Genomic DNA, 17,689 nt, shown 5'->3' on the forward strand with positions numbered 1-17,689 from the left:
GCGGGCGGCGGAGGGCTGCGGGCGACGTGCGGGGGGGGGGGGACGCGGGCGGCGCCGCGGCCTCCGCCGTTCGGTGCGAGGCGGCCGGGGAAGGGCGCGCACCCCCCGCCGCCCCGGCTGCCCGCGCTTCCCCCAGGGGTCCTCTGCCGCCTGACAGCCCGGGCCGCCCGCCCCTCACGGCGGGGCGAGGCGGGGGGGGGCGGCACTGGCCCCCACGGCCCTTCTCCTGGCCGGCGGGGTCCCGCGGCCGCGCAGCCCCCACGGCCGCCCCGGGGGCGGCCCCGTGAGCCCGACGGCCGCCGCGGCCGCGCGGCCCTTGAGCCCCTCCGCGCGTGTCGCACCCCCGCCCCCCCCCGCGCACCGGGCGCGTGGCCCAGCGCTGGCCGCTGCAGCCGGCGGAGGCGTGGGGGCCGCAGGGGCCCGGCTCAGGTAGAGCCCCGCACCTTACCGGGGGGGGGATGTAATCGGGCTGCTCAGACCCCCGCCCTCGTCAATACCGCGACAGGACAAAATCGGCGTGGTGGCTTCGCACCCGCGCTTACCGCGCCGAGGAATCAAGACTAAAACCGGCCGTTTAGCCCAAGCACCTGTGCACCCCGACCCACGCAGGTGCCCGGGGATGGCGCCTTTCCTAAAGCCCCCAGAGAGGTGATTTTTAAGGGGGGAGGGGGGGGAGCAGCATATCCCCCCCCCCGCCAGAAGGTGGGCAAAGGCGGTGGCGCGGGAGTGGGGGCTCCTCCGCCGCTGCTCCGCTCCCGCGCAGCGGGGACGGCGGCTCCCCCGAAAGGGCAGCCGCCCCGGGGGGCCCGGCCGGGCCCCTTCCCCAGCACCGCGGGGGCTCCGCCGTCGCCCGCCCCGGCAGGGCAGGCTGCGGGCGGGCAGCGCTGCGCCCCTCGCCTCTGCTGCGCCAGCAAAGGTGTCCCCGTGTCCCGTGTCCCGTCCACCCCCCCGCCAGGCACCTCTCCCGCCTGCAAAACGCTGTCAGGGTTTTCGAACGTCAAAGACGGGGATAATGATAAGCCTCTCAAACCCGACGGGGTGTCATCTCCCTCTTTCTCCGACTGCAAAGCTCCACGCTTGGCCACGCGCTGTGCGGGCTCCCCCCACCCCCCCAAAAAAAAAGGCAACCGCTGGGTGAGGGGGCCGGCTCCGGCCGGGAGGGAGGGAGGGAGGGGAAGCGGCAGGACCCCCGCCCGGCAGCGGGGCCGGAGAGGGGCGAGCGGTCGCCAGCCGGTTCCCCTCGGCCTCGCCTCGCTTCGTACGTGCAAAACGGCGAAGTGCTCTCCGACACGACGTTAACGTTTTGCCAGGTTTATTTTACTTGTTATACACAGACGATACAAACGGGCAAAAACCGAAACATTTCTCAATGGAGCATGTACTGGTATAAATTATTCAGTTCCACAGACGTAACAGAACAAATATAAAAATCACAACATTCGATTTACAGAAGAGTCAAAAATATACACACGTTTATGACCCTGAATTTCTATTAGGAAATTTCCCCGTCGAGTGTAATCTAGACTGAATATTTAGCCTGATGCATATTTCAGTTTGTAATTTTTTTTCCATATAAAAATGCATTAATTGTATAGATTTGCTACTCAAAATTCGAAGACTTACTATTCTGCTTCGCCGGGGGGGGAGACCTGGAGGGATACGAGTTCTCCTTCATTAATATAATAAGAGGTTTACAGGAAAGATCGCTCTTACTTTCGATGTGCATTGGATTCCCCAGGAAGTCAGATCTCGGTTAGCTACTTTATGAAAAAGTCAATTCCAAAACTAAATGCAGTAAAATATACAACTCACAATTCATCTTCACTGGACTACACTATGGTTACCAACAATTCAGTCGTCTATATCTTTTTTTTTTTTTTTTAGATTATTCATTACAAAGATTTACAGCAATATAAAGAAAGAGGGGGGAAACTGCAAAGAAATTTGAAAAGAGTTTGTCAGCATATTTGGCACCTGCAGGGACCAGTAATGGATTTGGCACTTGGGGGCGGGGGGGAGGGGGGGAGGAATACCACAAAAATAATAATATTGCTGCTGTCGAGCTATTCCTTTTAAAGAAAAATACAGAGGCAGTTAATTTTGCTTTTGGAAGGCGTCATGCTACTTTAATCGACTTTCCTACGAGACATATTTCTGTTCTTTTGAAGGGAAAGCTGAGCTATTCCTTAGCTGTGTTAGCCCAGGGCACAGCGTAATTATTTCATGCGAGGAGTTGCAGAGAAAGTGAGAAACCCATTACTCGCTGCTACAGCTATGGACCACTCTACATTTCCAGAGGCGTTTAGAAAGAGTGTTTACCTGGGGAGGGGCAGGAAGAAGAGGGAGCAAAAGGGGGAGGGTGGGGGTGGTAAAGAAATTGAAACAGGATCTAAGTTTTGTGACTTAACAATGAAAACAAAATTAAAAAATCCGAACAAATAAGGAAGAAACAGAACCCAAGAAAAGTAATCGGTTACAATAAATTAAATACTATGTACAGGCATTTCACAGGCTCTTTTTCCCCACCATTACTGTTATCCCCTAGAATCCATCCGTGGTAAAAGGAAGGAAGCGCTGTACGGTTTGAGAGAGTCTAAGCATCCTACTTATCAGTGGGTTTCGGAGCGGCGGTGCCCCCCGCGCCCCCGGGGCGCCGCCGGGCCGGGCCGGGCCGGGCGGGGAGCGGCGGCAGCCGCGGCTCTGCCTCCCTGCCGGACCGGGCCGGGCCGGGCCGGGCAGGGCAGGGCCGGGCCGGGCCGGGCCGGGGGTACGGATGGGGCAGCTAGGGGCGGGGGTCAGTGCGCTAACGCGGAGGAGTTATTGTGCAAAAGGACGGCGGGGCCGGGCGGGCCGCGCCTAGCTGTGCGAGTAGAAGCCGTAGTAGCCGATGTCCTTGGCGCAGGTCTTTTCGCAGTCCCGCTGGGTGAGCACCTCGCTCTTGAGGGGCGAGGAGCTCTCGGACACCGGGGTGTCCGAGGGGGAGATCCGCCTCCTTTTGGCCTGCTCGTAAATCCCAGAATCGGTGGAGTCGATGGACTTAATGGACGACGGCGTCTCGATCCAGCTGGAATCGGACAAATCTTTGGGCTTGGAGTCCTCGGCGCCCGGCAAGGGGGACCGCTCGGGGGCCAGGCTCTCCGCCTCCTCCCCCAGGTAGGGGTTGCCGGCGGCCATGCGCGCCGCCGCCGCGCTGTTGGGCCAGCAGGAGAGCACCGAGCCCGACTTGCTGCAGTACTGCGGGGGGCTGCGGGCCCCCCAGCCCGAGGGGTCGGCGTAGTAGCCCAGCGGCCGCCCGGCGCAGCCGGCCGCCTGCAGCGGCAGCGCCTTGACGCCGGCGGCCGCGTAGGAAAGCAGCGTGGCGGCGTTGCCGGCGAAGTCGGTGGCCGTGTCGTAGGCGGAGGCGGCGAAGTCGAGGCGGTTGTTGGCGGGGGCGACGAACCAGCGCTGCGGCGAGGGGGCCCCCGGGTCCTCGGCTTGCTGTGGGGAGAGCAGCCCGTTGGTGTGGGGCACGCTGCGGTCGGCGCCGGGCCCCGGGCCGGCTCCTGCCCCGGGGTGGAAGCGGGACTTGGCGTAGTTACTCACGAACTGGTCCTGGAGGAAGGAGCCGGCCATGGCGTAGCGGGCCCCGGGCACGATCTGCGAGCGGGGCGAGTCGTTGGGGGAAGGCGTCAGCCGGTCCATGTCGCAGCCCGTGTAGATCCTGCCCAAGACAAGGGGAGAGAGCTGGGTGTCCGCCGCCGCCCGGCGCCCTCCTGGGCGCGGCGCCCGGCCGGCCGCAGCCCTCGGGGGACGGACGGACGGACGGGAGGGGACGGGACGGGACGGTGGCCGCCCCAGCCCTGCCCGGGGCCTAGCGCTCCTCTGCGGGCTTGGCCTCCGGCTCCAGGAGCGCCCAGGGCCTTAACGGGGGGCCGGGAGGGGGTGGGTGGAGGGAGGCGAGGAGAGCAGGTCTCTCGGGACCGGTTGGCCGTTCGTTGCCGGGGCTGAGATCTCTTGCTCCGGCCCGAGCCCGGCACCCCGGCTGCGTCACACCCCGCGCGGTGACGCATTGACCCGTCCTGCCATATGCGCAACAGGCAACCCGGTCATTTGCCGCGAACAGCGTGAATGGCAGACTATGGAATCATATCGGCTGTTTAACACTTATTATTGGGAGTCGCAGACGAACCATCAACATTTTACCGAGTTTAAATTAAGCTAATCTTTAAACACCTACTGTAGGAAACGTAAAACCAGACACATCCAGTGTTCCCTGCGTGGCCTATATATAATTCTCCCATGCTGGGCTGCAATTTGCGATTATAAAAACTTTAATGGATGAATAACTACTATCTGTATTTAATTCAGGCTAAAACTGTGCTTTAATTAACCCTCCACGCCTCCTGGAATTTCTTATCCAAAATAAACTTGGCCCTTAAACAAATCCGACGTGCTAGACAACATTGAAGCTTCCCCCTCCCCCCGTCTCCTTTCAAGTGACGCCCTATAAAGTTTTTTTCCCATTAAAAAGAGAAAAGCACTTGCGGTTGGGGCGAAGGCCACGCAGCCTTTCTAAAGGCCGCGCATCTTCAGAGCTCGCAGAAGAGTGGGCGGGCACGGCCGCCGCTCTCCGTGGCACCGGGGACCGCCGTTCCCCTCCCTCCGGCGGCCCGGCTCCCCCGCCACAGCCCCCGCGACCCTCGCCCGTGGGGGAGAGCGGCCGCACCACGAGCATCCCGCCGAGGAGAGCCGGTGCTGGGCCCCGGGCCCCTCTCGCACTGGTTCAGGCCTCGGCGTCGTTTCCAGCCCGGGACTGAAATCCCGCTGCCGGGGGATGCTGGACGGCTGGCGGAGCTGAAGGAGGCTTAAGCAGGCGCTGAAGGTACGCGCGGGCTTAGGCGCTCCGAGGGAGACCGCTCCCCGCCGCAGTTCAGGGAGGAAAGAGGAGGTTTCCCCTCCCAAAGCCCGAGCCCCGTCCCGCAGAGCCGGGCCCTGCAGCGGGGCGGGTGAGCTCCCAAGCCGCCCGCCCCCCCCGGGCGTGTGGGCCGCCCTGTGCCCACCACCTCCCGCTGGCCCGGCCCGGGCAGGGGGGCGCCGGGTGGGCCGGACCCCTGGCAGGGGAAAACCGGAGCCGCCAGTAGCTGCCAGGCCGGGATGTCCCCATTCGGCTCCCGAGGGCCGGGAAAGGCGGAGGGGGGCGGGGGGGCCGAGGGCTGGTGCGGCCCCCCCCCCCAGAGCCGCACTCGGGGCGGCGCCAGGCGCAGGTCCCGCGGGGGGCACGGCCGGGTGGGTCGCACGGCTGAGCCTGGGAACAGGCGGACCCCGGGCCGACGGGCAGTCCTAGCGCGGGGGCAAACCGCGATTAAAACTTGGGAAGCTTTAGCTCCACCCAGAAGGAAGAGGGGGGGAAGAAAAAAAAAAACCAAAAAAACACCAAAAAAACCCCACCCCTACCCCCCCCAAAAAAAAAGCCTCCAACCCCAGAGAAGAACAAAACGAGACCAAGAAATTTTCCTCCGGACACCGGCTCTGCGGACGCCGGGATGATGCAGAGACGGCGGGATGCTCGGGGACTGAGCCCGGGATGGTGGGGTGCTTCTTTCGGAGCCCTTGCGTGCAAGTGAGAGGGGAACTTGGAAAGGGGCACAGAGATCCGTGCCAGGAGAAAAACCCAACCACACGACCCCGCCGCAAGTGCCAAAGCGAGATGCGGGCTCAGGTGCGGGCGGCACGGCCCCGGGCGCGGAGGTGGCCGCGGGCAGTGCGGGGCTGCGCGGAGCCCAGCCGCAGGGACAGCCCAGCCGCAGGGACAGCCCCTCCGCGGCCGCGGCCCCACCGGGGGAGCTTGCGGGTGCCTCCCTCCCGGAGGGCTCTGGAAAAGCCTGACATTACACGTTTCGGTGCGAAACGAAGCCAGCCCGCATCCTAAAGCTTCCCCCCCTTTGCGATGTGTGCGCAGCCGGCAGAAGGGTAATAAAAATCCGCTTTACTTACGTGTCATAATTGTCTCGGAAGCCTTTTGCGAAAGGGTTGTGGTCTATTTTCAGCTGTGTGATCTAGGGAAAGAGAAGATGAGAGCGCACGTTGTGAAAGCCTGAAAAACGTACCCTGCTGCAGCCAACACATTTTTTAAAGGATCAGGCTTTACTCTAGTCGATCCAGTTGCCTTTAAAACGTGAAAAATAAAGCTTCGGCGTGCTAACGGGTATCACGGTGTAATGTTAAGGTTTATTTTATTGTAAAAAGTACGGTAAATTTTAATATTTATCCCCATGTTTTGAGGCGTGTCAGTATTCCTACCGCATGGGTGTGAATACACTTAAATCCAGAAATTAGGTAAAATGTACCGCAGAACGGTAGCTAGGAGTTCACATTCGCATCGAGCAAAATAATTAAAGCAAGAATGCGGACTGAACATATGTCATTTGAAAAAGGGGTCACCAGTCTGCAGCAAAGCCAGACCACTCCGAAACGCAGCCAGGCGTTAACGAGCTTTTAATTTGAGGAAGTTGCTCCGTCACCCCCGGCGCAATCAATGAGGTTGTTAATTGATCTTTGCAGACTCAAAGCTTAAGCTAACAGTTAACTGAGCCGTTTCCGACTGGAAGATAAACGCCCAGCTCCGGCCGGAGCGGCACCGCCGCCGGCAGGATTGCTGCCCGGCCCGGCGGGGGGGGGAGCGCAGGGCCGCGGCCGGCGGCCGGCGGGGGGCTCCCGGGGCAAACGCGGAGCGGAGAGGGCGGCCGGGGCCATCCTCGGGGCTCGCCAGCCTCGGGCGAGGCGGAATGGCATAAAGCGGGGCGGTAGGCAGCCCCGTCTGCCGGCGCCGGAGCGCCGGGGCAGGGAGCGCAGCGGCCGGGCAGGGCCGGGCCGGGTTCGGCGGGGTGCCGAGCGGGGAGTTCGGGCGACCGCAAGCGGAATAAACCGGGGAGGTCTTTACATCGGTGTTCTGGTAGGCGGTGACTGCTATGAACTGGGTCTCGGGGAAGGTGAAGGTCTGCACTCTGCCCGGCTGGTTGGTGTCCTCCGTCCCGTCTTCGTTCACCTCCACCACATGCAAGCGGGGCTGATACTTGTGGAGGGACTGCAAAACCACCATCTGCCAGACAGAAGGAAAGGAGGGAGGGGGCCGCGGGAAGAGGAGGACATTAGAGCCAGAAGGACGGGGAGAGCGATGCCCGCGGGCGGCGGGACACCCCCCCACCCTCCCCGGGACGACTGCGGGCTCCCCCGGCCACAGCGGGCAGCCGCGTCGGCCGGGGCAACGCGTTCAGGGTCGACGAGGCCCGTGGCAAAATAAACGGGAGGGCTTTTCCTCCCCTGCCCCCCTCTTCTTTTCACCCAGCGACGCGATCTGCAAAAATACACGTCCTTTCGGAAACGGCAGGATTTTGCCTGGAGCGTTAAAAACGAAGCCTGGCAGAGCGTCTGCGCTTCCCCCACTGACCTGCCCGTTGTTGTTTGATGCTCCTTTATTGTTTGTAAGTTTTAGTTTCCCAAAGGAGATTTCCTGGCGCATCCAGTGGGCTCCCGTGTTGGGGGAGTCGGGGTGCATGTACACCCGGTTTCCTAAGCAAAACAACAAAAAACACAACCACATCACAGTTCTCGCGTATACCCCGGTTCTGCCGCTGCAGCGGCACACGGGGTCGAGGGACCCCGTTAAAGTTAGCGGTATTTTACTGCCGAAACTCCCTTCATTTTGACCGCGAAGGATTAAAACAGCGTTTTCCGAACACCTTTTGCTTTCTCCTCCACCCTCCTTTTTTTTTTTTTTTTAAAAAAAAGCATCATTGGCCCATTCATTCTCTTTTAAGAAGTCGCCAGAGCCAGTCCACAAAGGCTTTAATTAATCATTCTCACCTACATATGTGTCGGGAAAAGTGTTAATTGGAGGAACTTGCCTTGTACATTGGTGTCCGCCTTGCCGCAAGGAACCCATTTGCCTCCCTGAAATCTCCAGTGGTTGGGATCCGCCAAAATTACATCCACAAAAATATTGTAGTGAGCCGTGGGGTCGAGACCAGAAATATTAAAACTTAGGAAAGGGAACATGCGCCTATAAAAAAGGAAAGGGAAAAAAAAAAAAGGAAAGAAGGAAAGCAAGCCACCGGCAGCGACAGGCACACGCGGAGGAACCAGCCCGTTGTGCTTTATCCTCACGGCTCCCGGCAGCGGCCGGGAAATAAAAATCAAAAGAAACTCCCTCCCCGAAACGTCGAGCTCTCCGCGGGGCAGGGGTGAGGGCAGCGGGCGCGGGGACCTGCGGGGAGGCAGGGAGGGCTGCCCCGGCGGGGACCGGCACCGGCGGGACCGGCAGCGGCGCGCCCGGCGCCCGGCGCGGGGGCCCCGGCGGCGGGCGGGCGGGCGGCTCCCCCGGGGCGGCGGAGGCTCCGGGCGGCTCCCCCGGCGGAGCCCGGCGGCTCAGCCCCGACACCCGGCGAGGGTCCGCGCCGTGGCTTACCTCCCCTGCTTCGTGATGATCATCTCCGTCTGGTGCCGGTGAAATTTCAGCCAGAGTGGCCTGTTGCACAGGTAGACCTGAGCCTTGCCGGGAACTAGCCCCGGCTGGGTGGAGGAGAACTGGTAGAAAGGTGCCCCTTGGTAGGAATGGCCATACTGCTGGGGGTAAGGGTAGCCCGCCGTGGGGTAGCCTTGCGGAGAAGAGTTGGACAGGAGGCTGTTATAAGCTCCGTTGGTGATCACAGGATGGTGAGCCATGTAGCGGCTGGGGCTGGCGATGGAGAAGGCTGGGTGAGCAGGTCCATGCTGGCTGGGGTAAGGGAACATGGTACTAGGAGCAGAGGCAGCAGACTGGGGCTGGCTGGACTGAGAGAGCAGATAGCGATCTGCAGCAGATCCATCGAAACTGTGACGAAGCTCAGAGACCCCGTCCAAGACGGGAGAGAGTTTATTTCTCTGGACGTCCCCTGGTGTGTCCTTGGAGTCAGGAAAATTGTCTGTATCTGACTGATTCGTCATCCCCCTGGTAATTTTTTTCAAAGGTGAACTTCTCTCCAGGTTGTCAGTGGTCGAGATAATGGGATGATCATGCAAGGCAAGCTCAGATCCGCCTGCATGTGGGTAACTGCTGCTCACATTGAGAAATTTCTTGGAGAGCATGATAGAGGGAGAAAGACAATGCTCCAGCTGCATAGCTCTAGCACCACAGTAATAACCCTTCAGTCCCTGGATCTGAAAGGGCTCCTTAGTATCAGAAGCTAGACATCCTGGGACCCTCACTAGACAGAAAGCACTTCATCCACCAAATGCTTCCCAAACGTTTGATTTACTTTTTTTTTTTTTTTTTTTTTTTCCTCCCTTCCCTGGGAGAAGAGATTGGCCAATTGACACTATGCAGCAATCAGGAAAGACTCACTTTTGATCTTGCTGCTTGTGGAGAGGATGAAACGGCTTCTGCCATTGGTTAACCGCTGACAGTAATTTAATTAGATAGACATTAATTAGGATAATCACCTGGCTCCTGGTCGCGACGATCATGGCAAATTGAAGGAGATGATTTTATTGTGAGATAGAAGGAAGGGGAAGGGGGAAGGGAAGAGTGTGTTTGCTGTAAGAGCTCATTATTATGTGACCTTTCCAGCATTTTTTTTTTTTTTTTTTTTTTTTACTACGGCTGGAAAATAAATCCAAACCCCTGCGATTCCCCAAATATTGCGCGCGTGTCCCCCCGCCTTTGTGTGTCGGGGAGGAGACGGGGTGCTGGGGGCTCCGGGGACCGGCTGCGCGGGGAGCGCCGGGCTGGGCGGCCGCTGCCCTCGGCTCACCTCCGCAATTTGCCTCCCCTTTCGGAGGGCGCAGCCCCTCTCCCCCAGCTCCTGTGAGCGACCCCCCCCAACCCCCACCCCGCCGGCGCAACGCCCCCACCCCTTCCCACCCGTGCCTGCTTCGCGGGGGAAAAGACACCCTCCGTCGACAGCGGCCGCGTATCGTCTCTTTCAAGTTCTGAAATAATCATAAACCCCGCAGCCGGAGTGCCCTAATGTATCTGCCGCGATGTTTACGGGTTCTTTGGTAAATAAATATTTTATCCGGGAGCCGTGATGCCGGCGGTTATCAGCAGAACGGCGCGGAAGGCATCCAGCTGCCCGCCCGGCTCCGGATTCCTCTCCCCTCGCTGCCTGCCTTCCCTCCGCGACGCGGTCCCGCGGGGAGGGCAGACACCCTGCCCGGCGCATCCCTCGTCAGCCGCCGCCGCGGCCCGGGCGGCAGGCTTAGGGCGGCGGCGGGGAAACCCAAACCGGGGCGACGCGGCGGCGGGAGCCGCCGGCCCGGCCGAGCCCCGAGCCCCGGCCCCCGGCGCGGCACCGCGCGCCTTCGGGGAGCGGGGGGGACACGACACACTGCGGCCGCCCACCGGGGACCCCCCGCTAGCGGGAGGGACCGGCCGGCGGGTCCCGCAGCGCGTCCGTCCGTCCGCTTGAGCCTCGGGCTAACGGGAAGCGGGACCCCCCCGAGGCGTGAGGAGAGGCGCGGAGACGCGCCCGAGGAGTTGAGGGGACGCGCTCGCCCCCCCGCCCCGGGCAGGCATCAGCCTCAACCTCCCTCCCTAGGCCAGCTCCTGAGTTTTTTTGAGCGCCGGCTTTTTGCCCGGGGAGGAGCTCTCCCGGTCCATTTTTTGTAGCATTTTCCCCTGCGCGGTTTGGACTTCAGGTATTTTACCAACCGCGTCTCTTTCCAGGTGACGGCAGCAGCCGGCTGCCAAGTCCTCTGACAGTTAACGCAGCCTGGACCATTGCATAACAAAACCAAGACCAGCGTATAATCAGCTGAAGCCGGGCGGAAACTTTGCAGGCTCAAATCCAGAGAAGATTAGGACCAGGATGACTTGTCAGACCGAGTATTTCAACGTTCTCAAATCCTACGGCCATTTATTTTGCTGTTGCTTAACCGTGAGCTAGTTCGGTTATTTGATGCTTCACAGAAGCCAGCATACACCACTCTCTGCAAGGACATTATTCTAATAAAATAATTTACGAAGCAAAAAGCAAGCAGTTCACTGTTTTACTCGCCGTCAGGTGGTACAGCAAACATGACTTTCCATACTACACCTTCTCCTTTCACTGCTAAGGAAATAGTTTCGTTACTGTAACTCATGTTTCCGACACTTGTTTCACCAGTGTGCTCACCCTTCCCTTTCTCTGCTCGAAACCGACAGAGAGGTAATGGACTTATATAGGCAGGAGACGGGTCGAAATGCAGATAAACCCTGGGAAGCGCTGCCCTGCATTACGGAGCTACACCCATATAGATGCAGAGCTGCAATGAATTCAGTGGTATACTGCCAATCACATGGAAGTGCTAATATATGCCAAAAATCTTCAGTGCACAACTCCTAAACTGGTATAATAGGGGGATATGCAATGGCAGGTGGTGTTATAGAATCGTCATAGAAAGAAGGAGAGAGGTTTGCTAATACAATATGCCCGTCCTTCATGCTGACAGGTGACGAGGGGTCAAGCTGCTAATGAAGGTCTGCTCCGTTGCGGCTGGAGGCTCAGAAGGTGGCTGCTTGAAAACCTCTCTCTTCCTCCAAGACGGTATACGACGAGCTGCTGCCTTTCAGGCTACTGCATGCACACATTCTTCCAAATCCTCTGTGTAGCTCCTAAAGCACTGGACAAAAATGAGGAAAGATGCCCCGAAAAACAGCCTTTTGATTATTCATGAAACAGTAAATGGAAAATTGTGCCTCCAAGTCAAACTGAGGAGTAGCTAGAAAGCAGGGTACCACAGCACAAGCTCATGCTACAGGAGATCTGCATCTCCAACAGACTCCCTTCAGCTACCCTCTGCAAGATGTACATTTGTCAAAATTAATTTAGAATATGCAAGACTCACTGGTTTGTCTCCCTGCTTACACCGGCCTTTCACGCATGTATACACTGCAGCACTGCGATAGCTTCTCTCCTGTTCTGCAGTGCCATGTTACCCACGACCTGCCAAACTATGTTTCCCTCGTGGTGTTACACGTGCACGTGGGAGTAGATAGCAGCAGGGATGCAGAGCCCCACTGGCAGACGAGCCCCGGGGCAGGTCCCCCAATCTCCCTGCGGTGCGCACATTGGACAACGGCAAGGCCCAGATACAGCCTTCCTTGGTGATACGCAGGTTTTTAGTGCCAACCGCCAGAAAGCACTTCCATTTAACTATATGCAGGCAAATGTGGTTTGGTACATCTCCATTTTCCCAGTCTGATATTCTACTGCCTACTGTGGGGGCAGAGGGAAGGCCATAAGGAGGGCAGCTGCAAAAATCTGCATGTTTCCCACTGAAGTAAGCGCATGCTAAATATACTTAGAGAGAGTTATTCTAAAATAGTAAATTAAAAGGCCTAAATAAGACATTTCAAACAAAAGAAAAACCTTTGAATGGTAAAGAATAAATAAACCGAAAAATACTGGGCACAAAGTAGAAAATAGACAATTTTATGGGCTGTATCTTTACTATGCAAGAAGCAAAATAAATTTAAAAAATCATCTCCAACACAAAAAGATGCATCTAGTTGTAAAATATTTGCCTGCCACAACTGTTGCCATTCATTTAAAAAAAACAACCCCACTAAACAAAATATTGTGAGTGACACAGAAAGAGAACACTTCTTCCCAGGCAAAAGAATCAATCAGCCTAAGTACCATCCAATGCTTAAAACCCAAACAAACAAAAAAGCCCAACCAGCCCCCTGCCCAAAACCCAAAGTCACTCCCCAAACCCAGTTATTTGGCTTTGCCTGCTTAAAACCAAGCAGCCAACCCACCTGCCTTCCTGTGAGTGTTTCCCTCTCTAGTCAGTGGAAACGGTTTTAAATGTCATATTCCAGTTGGGACTCTTTCCATATATTTATGTATATGGACATCTCATGTACGTTCTCTTTCACAGGAGGGAGGGTTCACGTAACCTAGAACAGCCTCTATCACTTTAATGTTTATTCTCAGAATACTGCTATTTATGACACCACTTGTGAGAGTTGTGTGATTCAGTTATCAGCATAACTGAATTCATTTTCTTAAGGTCAATTGTCTTCTGTGGATATTAGGGTTTGAATAATATTGAAAGGGAGCTGGCAGGGGAATTTTCAGCATTTTGGTTTTTGTACATCCTCAGAATTCAGCATGACTACAAATTTTTTTTTTTTTTTAATCTCAATGAGAGTATCTGGTAATCAACAGGAGCCAAATTGCATTAGAGAATTTTTGCTGTCCTAGAAATTAATATCTCAGTAGTTTTACAGTGGGTAGAAATAAACCTTTACCAACACTTTTCCTCCACCGTTAATTCCCGCTGTCCTTTCTCAAAAAAGGCCTTCCAGAACTTAAGACAGGTTTGTAAATGTATTTTTATTATGTTGCAACAATCAAAATATATATGTACTACTGATTTTTCCCCCAAATATTAAATGAAAATGTAATACATTTTTGTCCACGCTGTGTTCTTGAATGCTTTGGAATCTGTAAAGACCCTGACATAAAGAAACTGAAGCAACTGCACAATTAGAGACTGAAAGGTGTTATAGTGCTGCACTTACATTGCAAATGAAGTCAGATGTCTGTGTTTAATCAAATATAGCCTCAACAGTCTCTGTTTTGTGAGTATTAGAAACAATAAACAAATATACACAGAAAGCATCACAAACAGTAAATCGGTTATTTAAATACAACTGTATCCAACATAGCAGCTAAACACTGGACAATGTTTGAGGTCATCAGCACATCCACATGCTCTTCTAAATGACGTTTGGGGTCCTGAAATACAAAGGATGCCATGAGAGAAATGACTGAAACACATCTGAAGGATTTCATTTACTTCAGGTCTATTTAAGACGATTGTGAGTTAAGGAACACAGGCCAGTAATACTCCTAAATTTTCCATTCTAACAAGACCTCACAAAAGACTGAATTTCCATGAATAAGATTGTATTAGTCCATGCTATCACTCAGAATCTAAGTTGAGGATAGGAAGTAAATTTCTATCCAGCATCTGAAGAGTAACCATGACAGCTATGAGTTTCAAGGACAACACACAGTATGTGGAATTTACTATACATCTCACTAAGGCCAATATTTTAATCTTAGTTCTGGTACATTGCAATTTGTTTTCAGATCTTTGTACAAATGTGTGTTCTAATCTTGTAAAGACTCAAGCATGATCTAACACAGTCTTTGAATAGTTGTGTTGACTACAAGAGAATTAGCATATTTATACCCATAAAAAATGAAAAAATGCACAATGCTGTGTTCAAATATTCTGAAAAATTGAATGTTAAGCCTGAGCAGTGTTCTGAAAATACACATCCCCACACACTATTACTCAAATCATGTGGGCATTTGTGGGCATCTGCATAGAACAATAAGATTATTTCTGGTTGAAAACCATACTCGTGCACTTCTTCAGTTTCAGAACTGAGATTAAATAATTAATCTCCAAATACTGCAAAATTATCAGGCATATTTAAAAGACCCTCTAAACTTTATTGTAGTGTTATTGTAGCATTCTTGTGTGTAAAGAAACTAAAATATGGAAGACAAGCATGTGTGAGATTTTTACCTTTTTTTAATAGAATTATTGTCAAAATCTAATGAACCCATCTAAGTTTACATAAAAGTGTACCAGAAAAATCTTTAAGCTGTCCTTCTTAAATAACTAGTTTTCAAAGATCATACAGTTCTCCAATATTCTCTCTGTTCCTAGCAAATTATGCAACCTAATAACATAATATCCCTATTGTGAGCAGCTGTTTGTCTACAAAGCTTTTTATATAAGTTGCATAAAAACACCACATGGAAATTACTTAACAACCATTTTGTAATTTAAAGAAAACTTAATTTTATCAGGAAAAAATTTATTTTCTTTTTAAAGAATTGTATCAAAATAGATTATTTTTCTTCACGTATGTGTAACGATTTAAACAACTAGTGAAGCTCAAGTTCTGTTTGAGATCACATCACAACTGTTAAAATACAACCCTTCTTACATGTTTTATTTTATGTATGTATTTATGTATGTGTAGGTGTGCATAAACTCCATTGTTCTGAATGCTACAGAAATACATGAGTGACTGAACAATGGTGCAGATGTGTTATGACATAGCTGCTAGAAGCTGACACATAAGAGCAATCCAGAATCCTTTAAATTCTTCTACTGCTACTAGCAATACAATAAATACTGGTTCTTTAAGGACACAGTGGATATTTTTAAAGCTATTTCTTGTTTCCACTACCCTTTCTGAATTTGAACACAACCTCTTACAAACTTGTTTTGCTCTCCTTTCCCTCACCAAAGCACCTTTTCTCAACCTTTACGCTGAAATCAAACGTAGAAATAGTTTTCCGTTAAGTCTTCTATAAAGACATTATATCCTGACATTGCAAAGGGACAGAATGAATTGAGTGGGTGTTTTCAGTTTCAGCTATGGCACTAAACTGTCTTCCTTCAACAGCAATACAAAGCAACACAGCTTACTTGCATACATATGTATTGGGGCTAAGCACTGACAGTGTGTTCATGAACTGAAGATAGGGGCGAGCTGGCTCTTTAGCCATGACAATGGATAAAAAACACTCCCACATTTTTTCAATTATTACTATTTTTTAAAAGTCCTAACAGTTTTGGCCTCTCTAACAGACTTGGATATCTTTATGCCTCTTCTTGGAAAGAAATTAGAAAAGAAAAAAAACCCAACCAAAACAAAACAAACCTACCAAGTCTCAAAACTGCTCCTCAGCATGTAATACAAACGCATGTAGAACACGACTTGCAGATATTCTGCCAATTACCTATAGTCAAAAGCTTTGTTCCTTACGCAACAATCTTCAACAAAAATAAATTCATTATTTGGAGCGTAGAAAATATCTTGCACAAAGAACTAAAATCACCTACGCACACATACAAGAATTAATATTTAGAATGAACGAAGCATATCATTCCACCTCACTCTAATTCATCACACCTCACCTGCTTGCCAACATTTTTTATTGCCAGCTGTTCAGGTGTCATCTTATCTTCTTCTTCAACAGCCTGTGAAAGAAACACAGAAAAGGTCAGTGTTTCAGATTTCATTTACTTTTTCCCCAAGCCACAAGATCCTCAAAATATAATTCTCTTTCTCAAAAAAAAAAAAAAAAAAAAAAAAAAAAAATCAAACAGCAACACATTTCAGAAAGTCAAAAGGAAAGGTACTTCAGCTTTTCAGCAGACGTGGGTTTAATTACTAAGTGTTAGTGCAAAAGATCAAGGCAAATACTCATGAATGGTTTTATTGTCAGATATTCACAAAACTGTTTTTAAGCAAAAATCTTAAATGAGCGATATCAACAGTTAAAGATAGTTGAAGATAATTGAACTAGTAAAGCAGAACCAAAAATAATGTTACCTAGATTGTTTCAACTACTGGAGGTTTGATCTCAATAAATTTTTATACTGTTTAAAGTCACTTATTTTAATACAATTTTATAATGTTCCTTTGCCTGCAAACACAGTGTCTTTATGAAGTAAATCTACTAACTTAACTAGTGAACATAATATTAAATTTTGTTTTTAAGCACTTCTAGGAAGTTAAAAAATAGCACTCATCAAGAATGACTGACATGCTTACTACTCACTGAGTGCTTGCTGAGATCTAGTATTTATAAAAAATATTTCTAAGTGTCAGTATTAAAACAGTACAAATAACTGATTCCTCTTTCTTACAACACCAATAATAATTTTTTTATCTAAAAAGAACATTGAATTGGGCTCCAGAAGGTGTTCTAAATACTTACTATCTATCTACTGGAATGATACAGGTAAATAACCTTTATTCTGCTATACTGGTCAAGTAGTCCTTGACTGAAGGAATGAAGAACACAGTCAACTGCTTATTTTGATCTACAGGAATCTTATATTCTCTTCACTAAGTAAAAATACAAAATTAATGAGATTACTCACATTTCAAAGCAAAAAGTGTAATTAAACACTTTGCTACTTTAGGGCAAAAAGTCAGGTGGCAAAGCCTGAAAAGCTAATGGGCAACTTCACATAGAAATGATACATAGTTGACTAATAAGAAACACAGTCTCCACAAGGCCATTAAAGCCACACTTGTACCTAATTATCCACATGCCAAAACCCTTTGCTGAAAACAGATTATACAAATCAAATAACCACTAAGATCCAAAGGAGTTCCTGCAACAATTATTTTGTTCTTACAGTCTAGTCCTTCACAAGTCATTCTGAATAAAGCTTGTGATAATCACCTTCTAAAATTAAGTAATAAATTTCTTCACTTCATAAACACAGCTACAGTTATACTATCATTATGGGATATAATACCTTGTTATAATTCTTTGCTAATTCTAACATCTCCTTCACTACTGTTTCATTGAGTTTGCAATGTTCACTGTAGTCCTGAAGTGTCAAACCTTCCATCCAACTCTTCTTATGCAAATTTAGCAACATCTGCAAAACAAAACCTCTTCAGAGCATTCATCGTAAAATACATTCAAAATACTACGAAGACCTCTTTGACAGAAAAACAATTTTTAATAGTAAGAATGTAATAAAAAATTATTGATCTTACAATCTTTAAATACAGGAAATACAATAATCAACTATTCTGCTAGAGCAGATGACAGATTTTGCATAAATTTTTAAAGATCAAACTTCTTGAACCCTAAATATGAAAATGCGGCATGGAAGCCAGGATCGCATTTAC

At 51.3% G+C, this 17,689-nt stretch overlaps 2 protein-coding genes across 2 annotated transcripts in view; both read right to left on the reverse strand.

Annotated features, from left to right (window-relative positions):
* Nucleotides 1–2,856: 2,856 nt before the first annotated feature.
* Nucleotides 2,857–9,323, reverse strand: TBR1 (T-box brain transcription factor 1). The gene is made up of 6 exons (XM_075029339.1): nt 8,444–9,323; nt 7,884–8,038; nt 7,427–7,548; nt 6,920–7,078; nt 5,974–6,035; nt 2,857–3,700 (listed from the first exon to the last, which is right to left on the reverse strand). The coding sequence occupies exons 1-6, from the start codon at nt 9,133–9,135 to the stop codon at nt 2,857–2,859; spliced, it is 2,034 nt and encodes a 677-aa protein (XP_074885440.1). The 5' UTR covers nt 9,136–9,323.
* Nucleotides 9,324–13,317: 3,994 nt separating this feature from the next.
* PSMD14 (proteasome 26S subunit, non-ATPase 14) overlaps nt 13,318–17,689 on the reverse strand; it is a 48,553-nt gene continuing 44,181 nt past the window's right edge. Inside the window, exons 10-12 of the mRNA XM_075028580.1 lie at nt 17,308–17,433; nt 15,952–16,014; nt 13,318–13,742 (exon numbers count right to left, since the gene is read on the reverse strand). Coding sequence (XP_074884681.1) covers nt 13,644–13,742; nt 15,952–16,014; nt 17,308–17,433 — 288 coding nt within the window. The 3' untranslated portion in view covers nt 13,318–13,643. The remainder of the gene's footprint in view (nt 13,743–15,951; nt 16,015–17,307; nt 17,434–17,689) is intronic.

The sequence above is a fragment of the Buteo buteo genome, chromosome 5 (genome assembly GCF_964188355.1).
Source record: "Buteo buteo chromosome 5, bButBut1.hap1.1, whole genome shotgun sequence".
Taxonomy (NCBI): Eukaryota; Metazoa; Chordata; class Aves; order Accipitriformes; family Accipitridae; genus Buteo; species Buteo buteo.

Coding starts and splice junctions, on each gene's coding strand:
- TBR1 (XM_075029339.1), bottom strand. CDS start 9,135: ATGCAGCTGGAGCATTGTCTTTCTCCCTCTATCATGCTCTCCAAGAAA. Junction 8,039..8,443: donor ATCATCACGAAGCAGGGGAG/GTAAGCCACGGC, acceptor CCTTTTTTATAG/GCGCATGTTCCCTTTCCTAA. Junction 7,549..7,883: donor GGCGGACACCAATGTACAAG/GCAAGTTCCTCC, acceptor TGTTTTGCTTAG/GAAACCGGGTGTACATGCAC.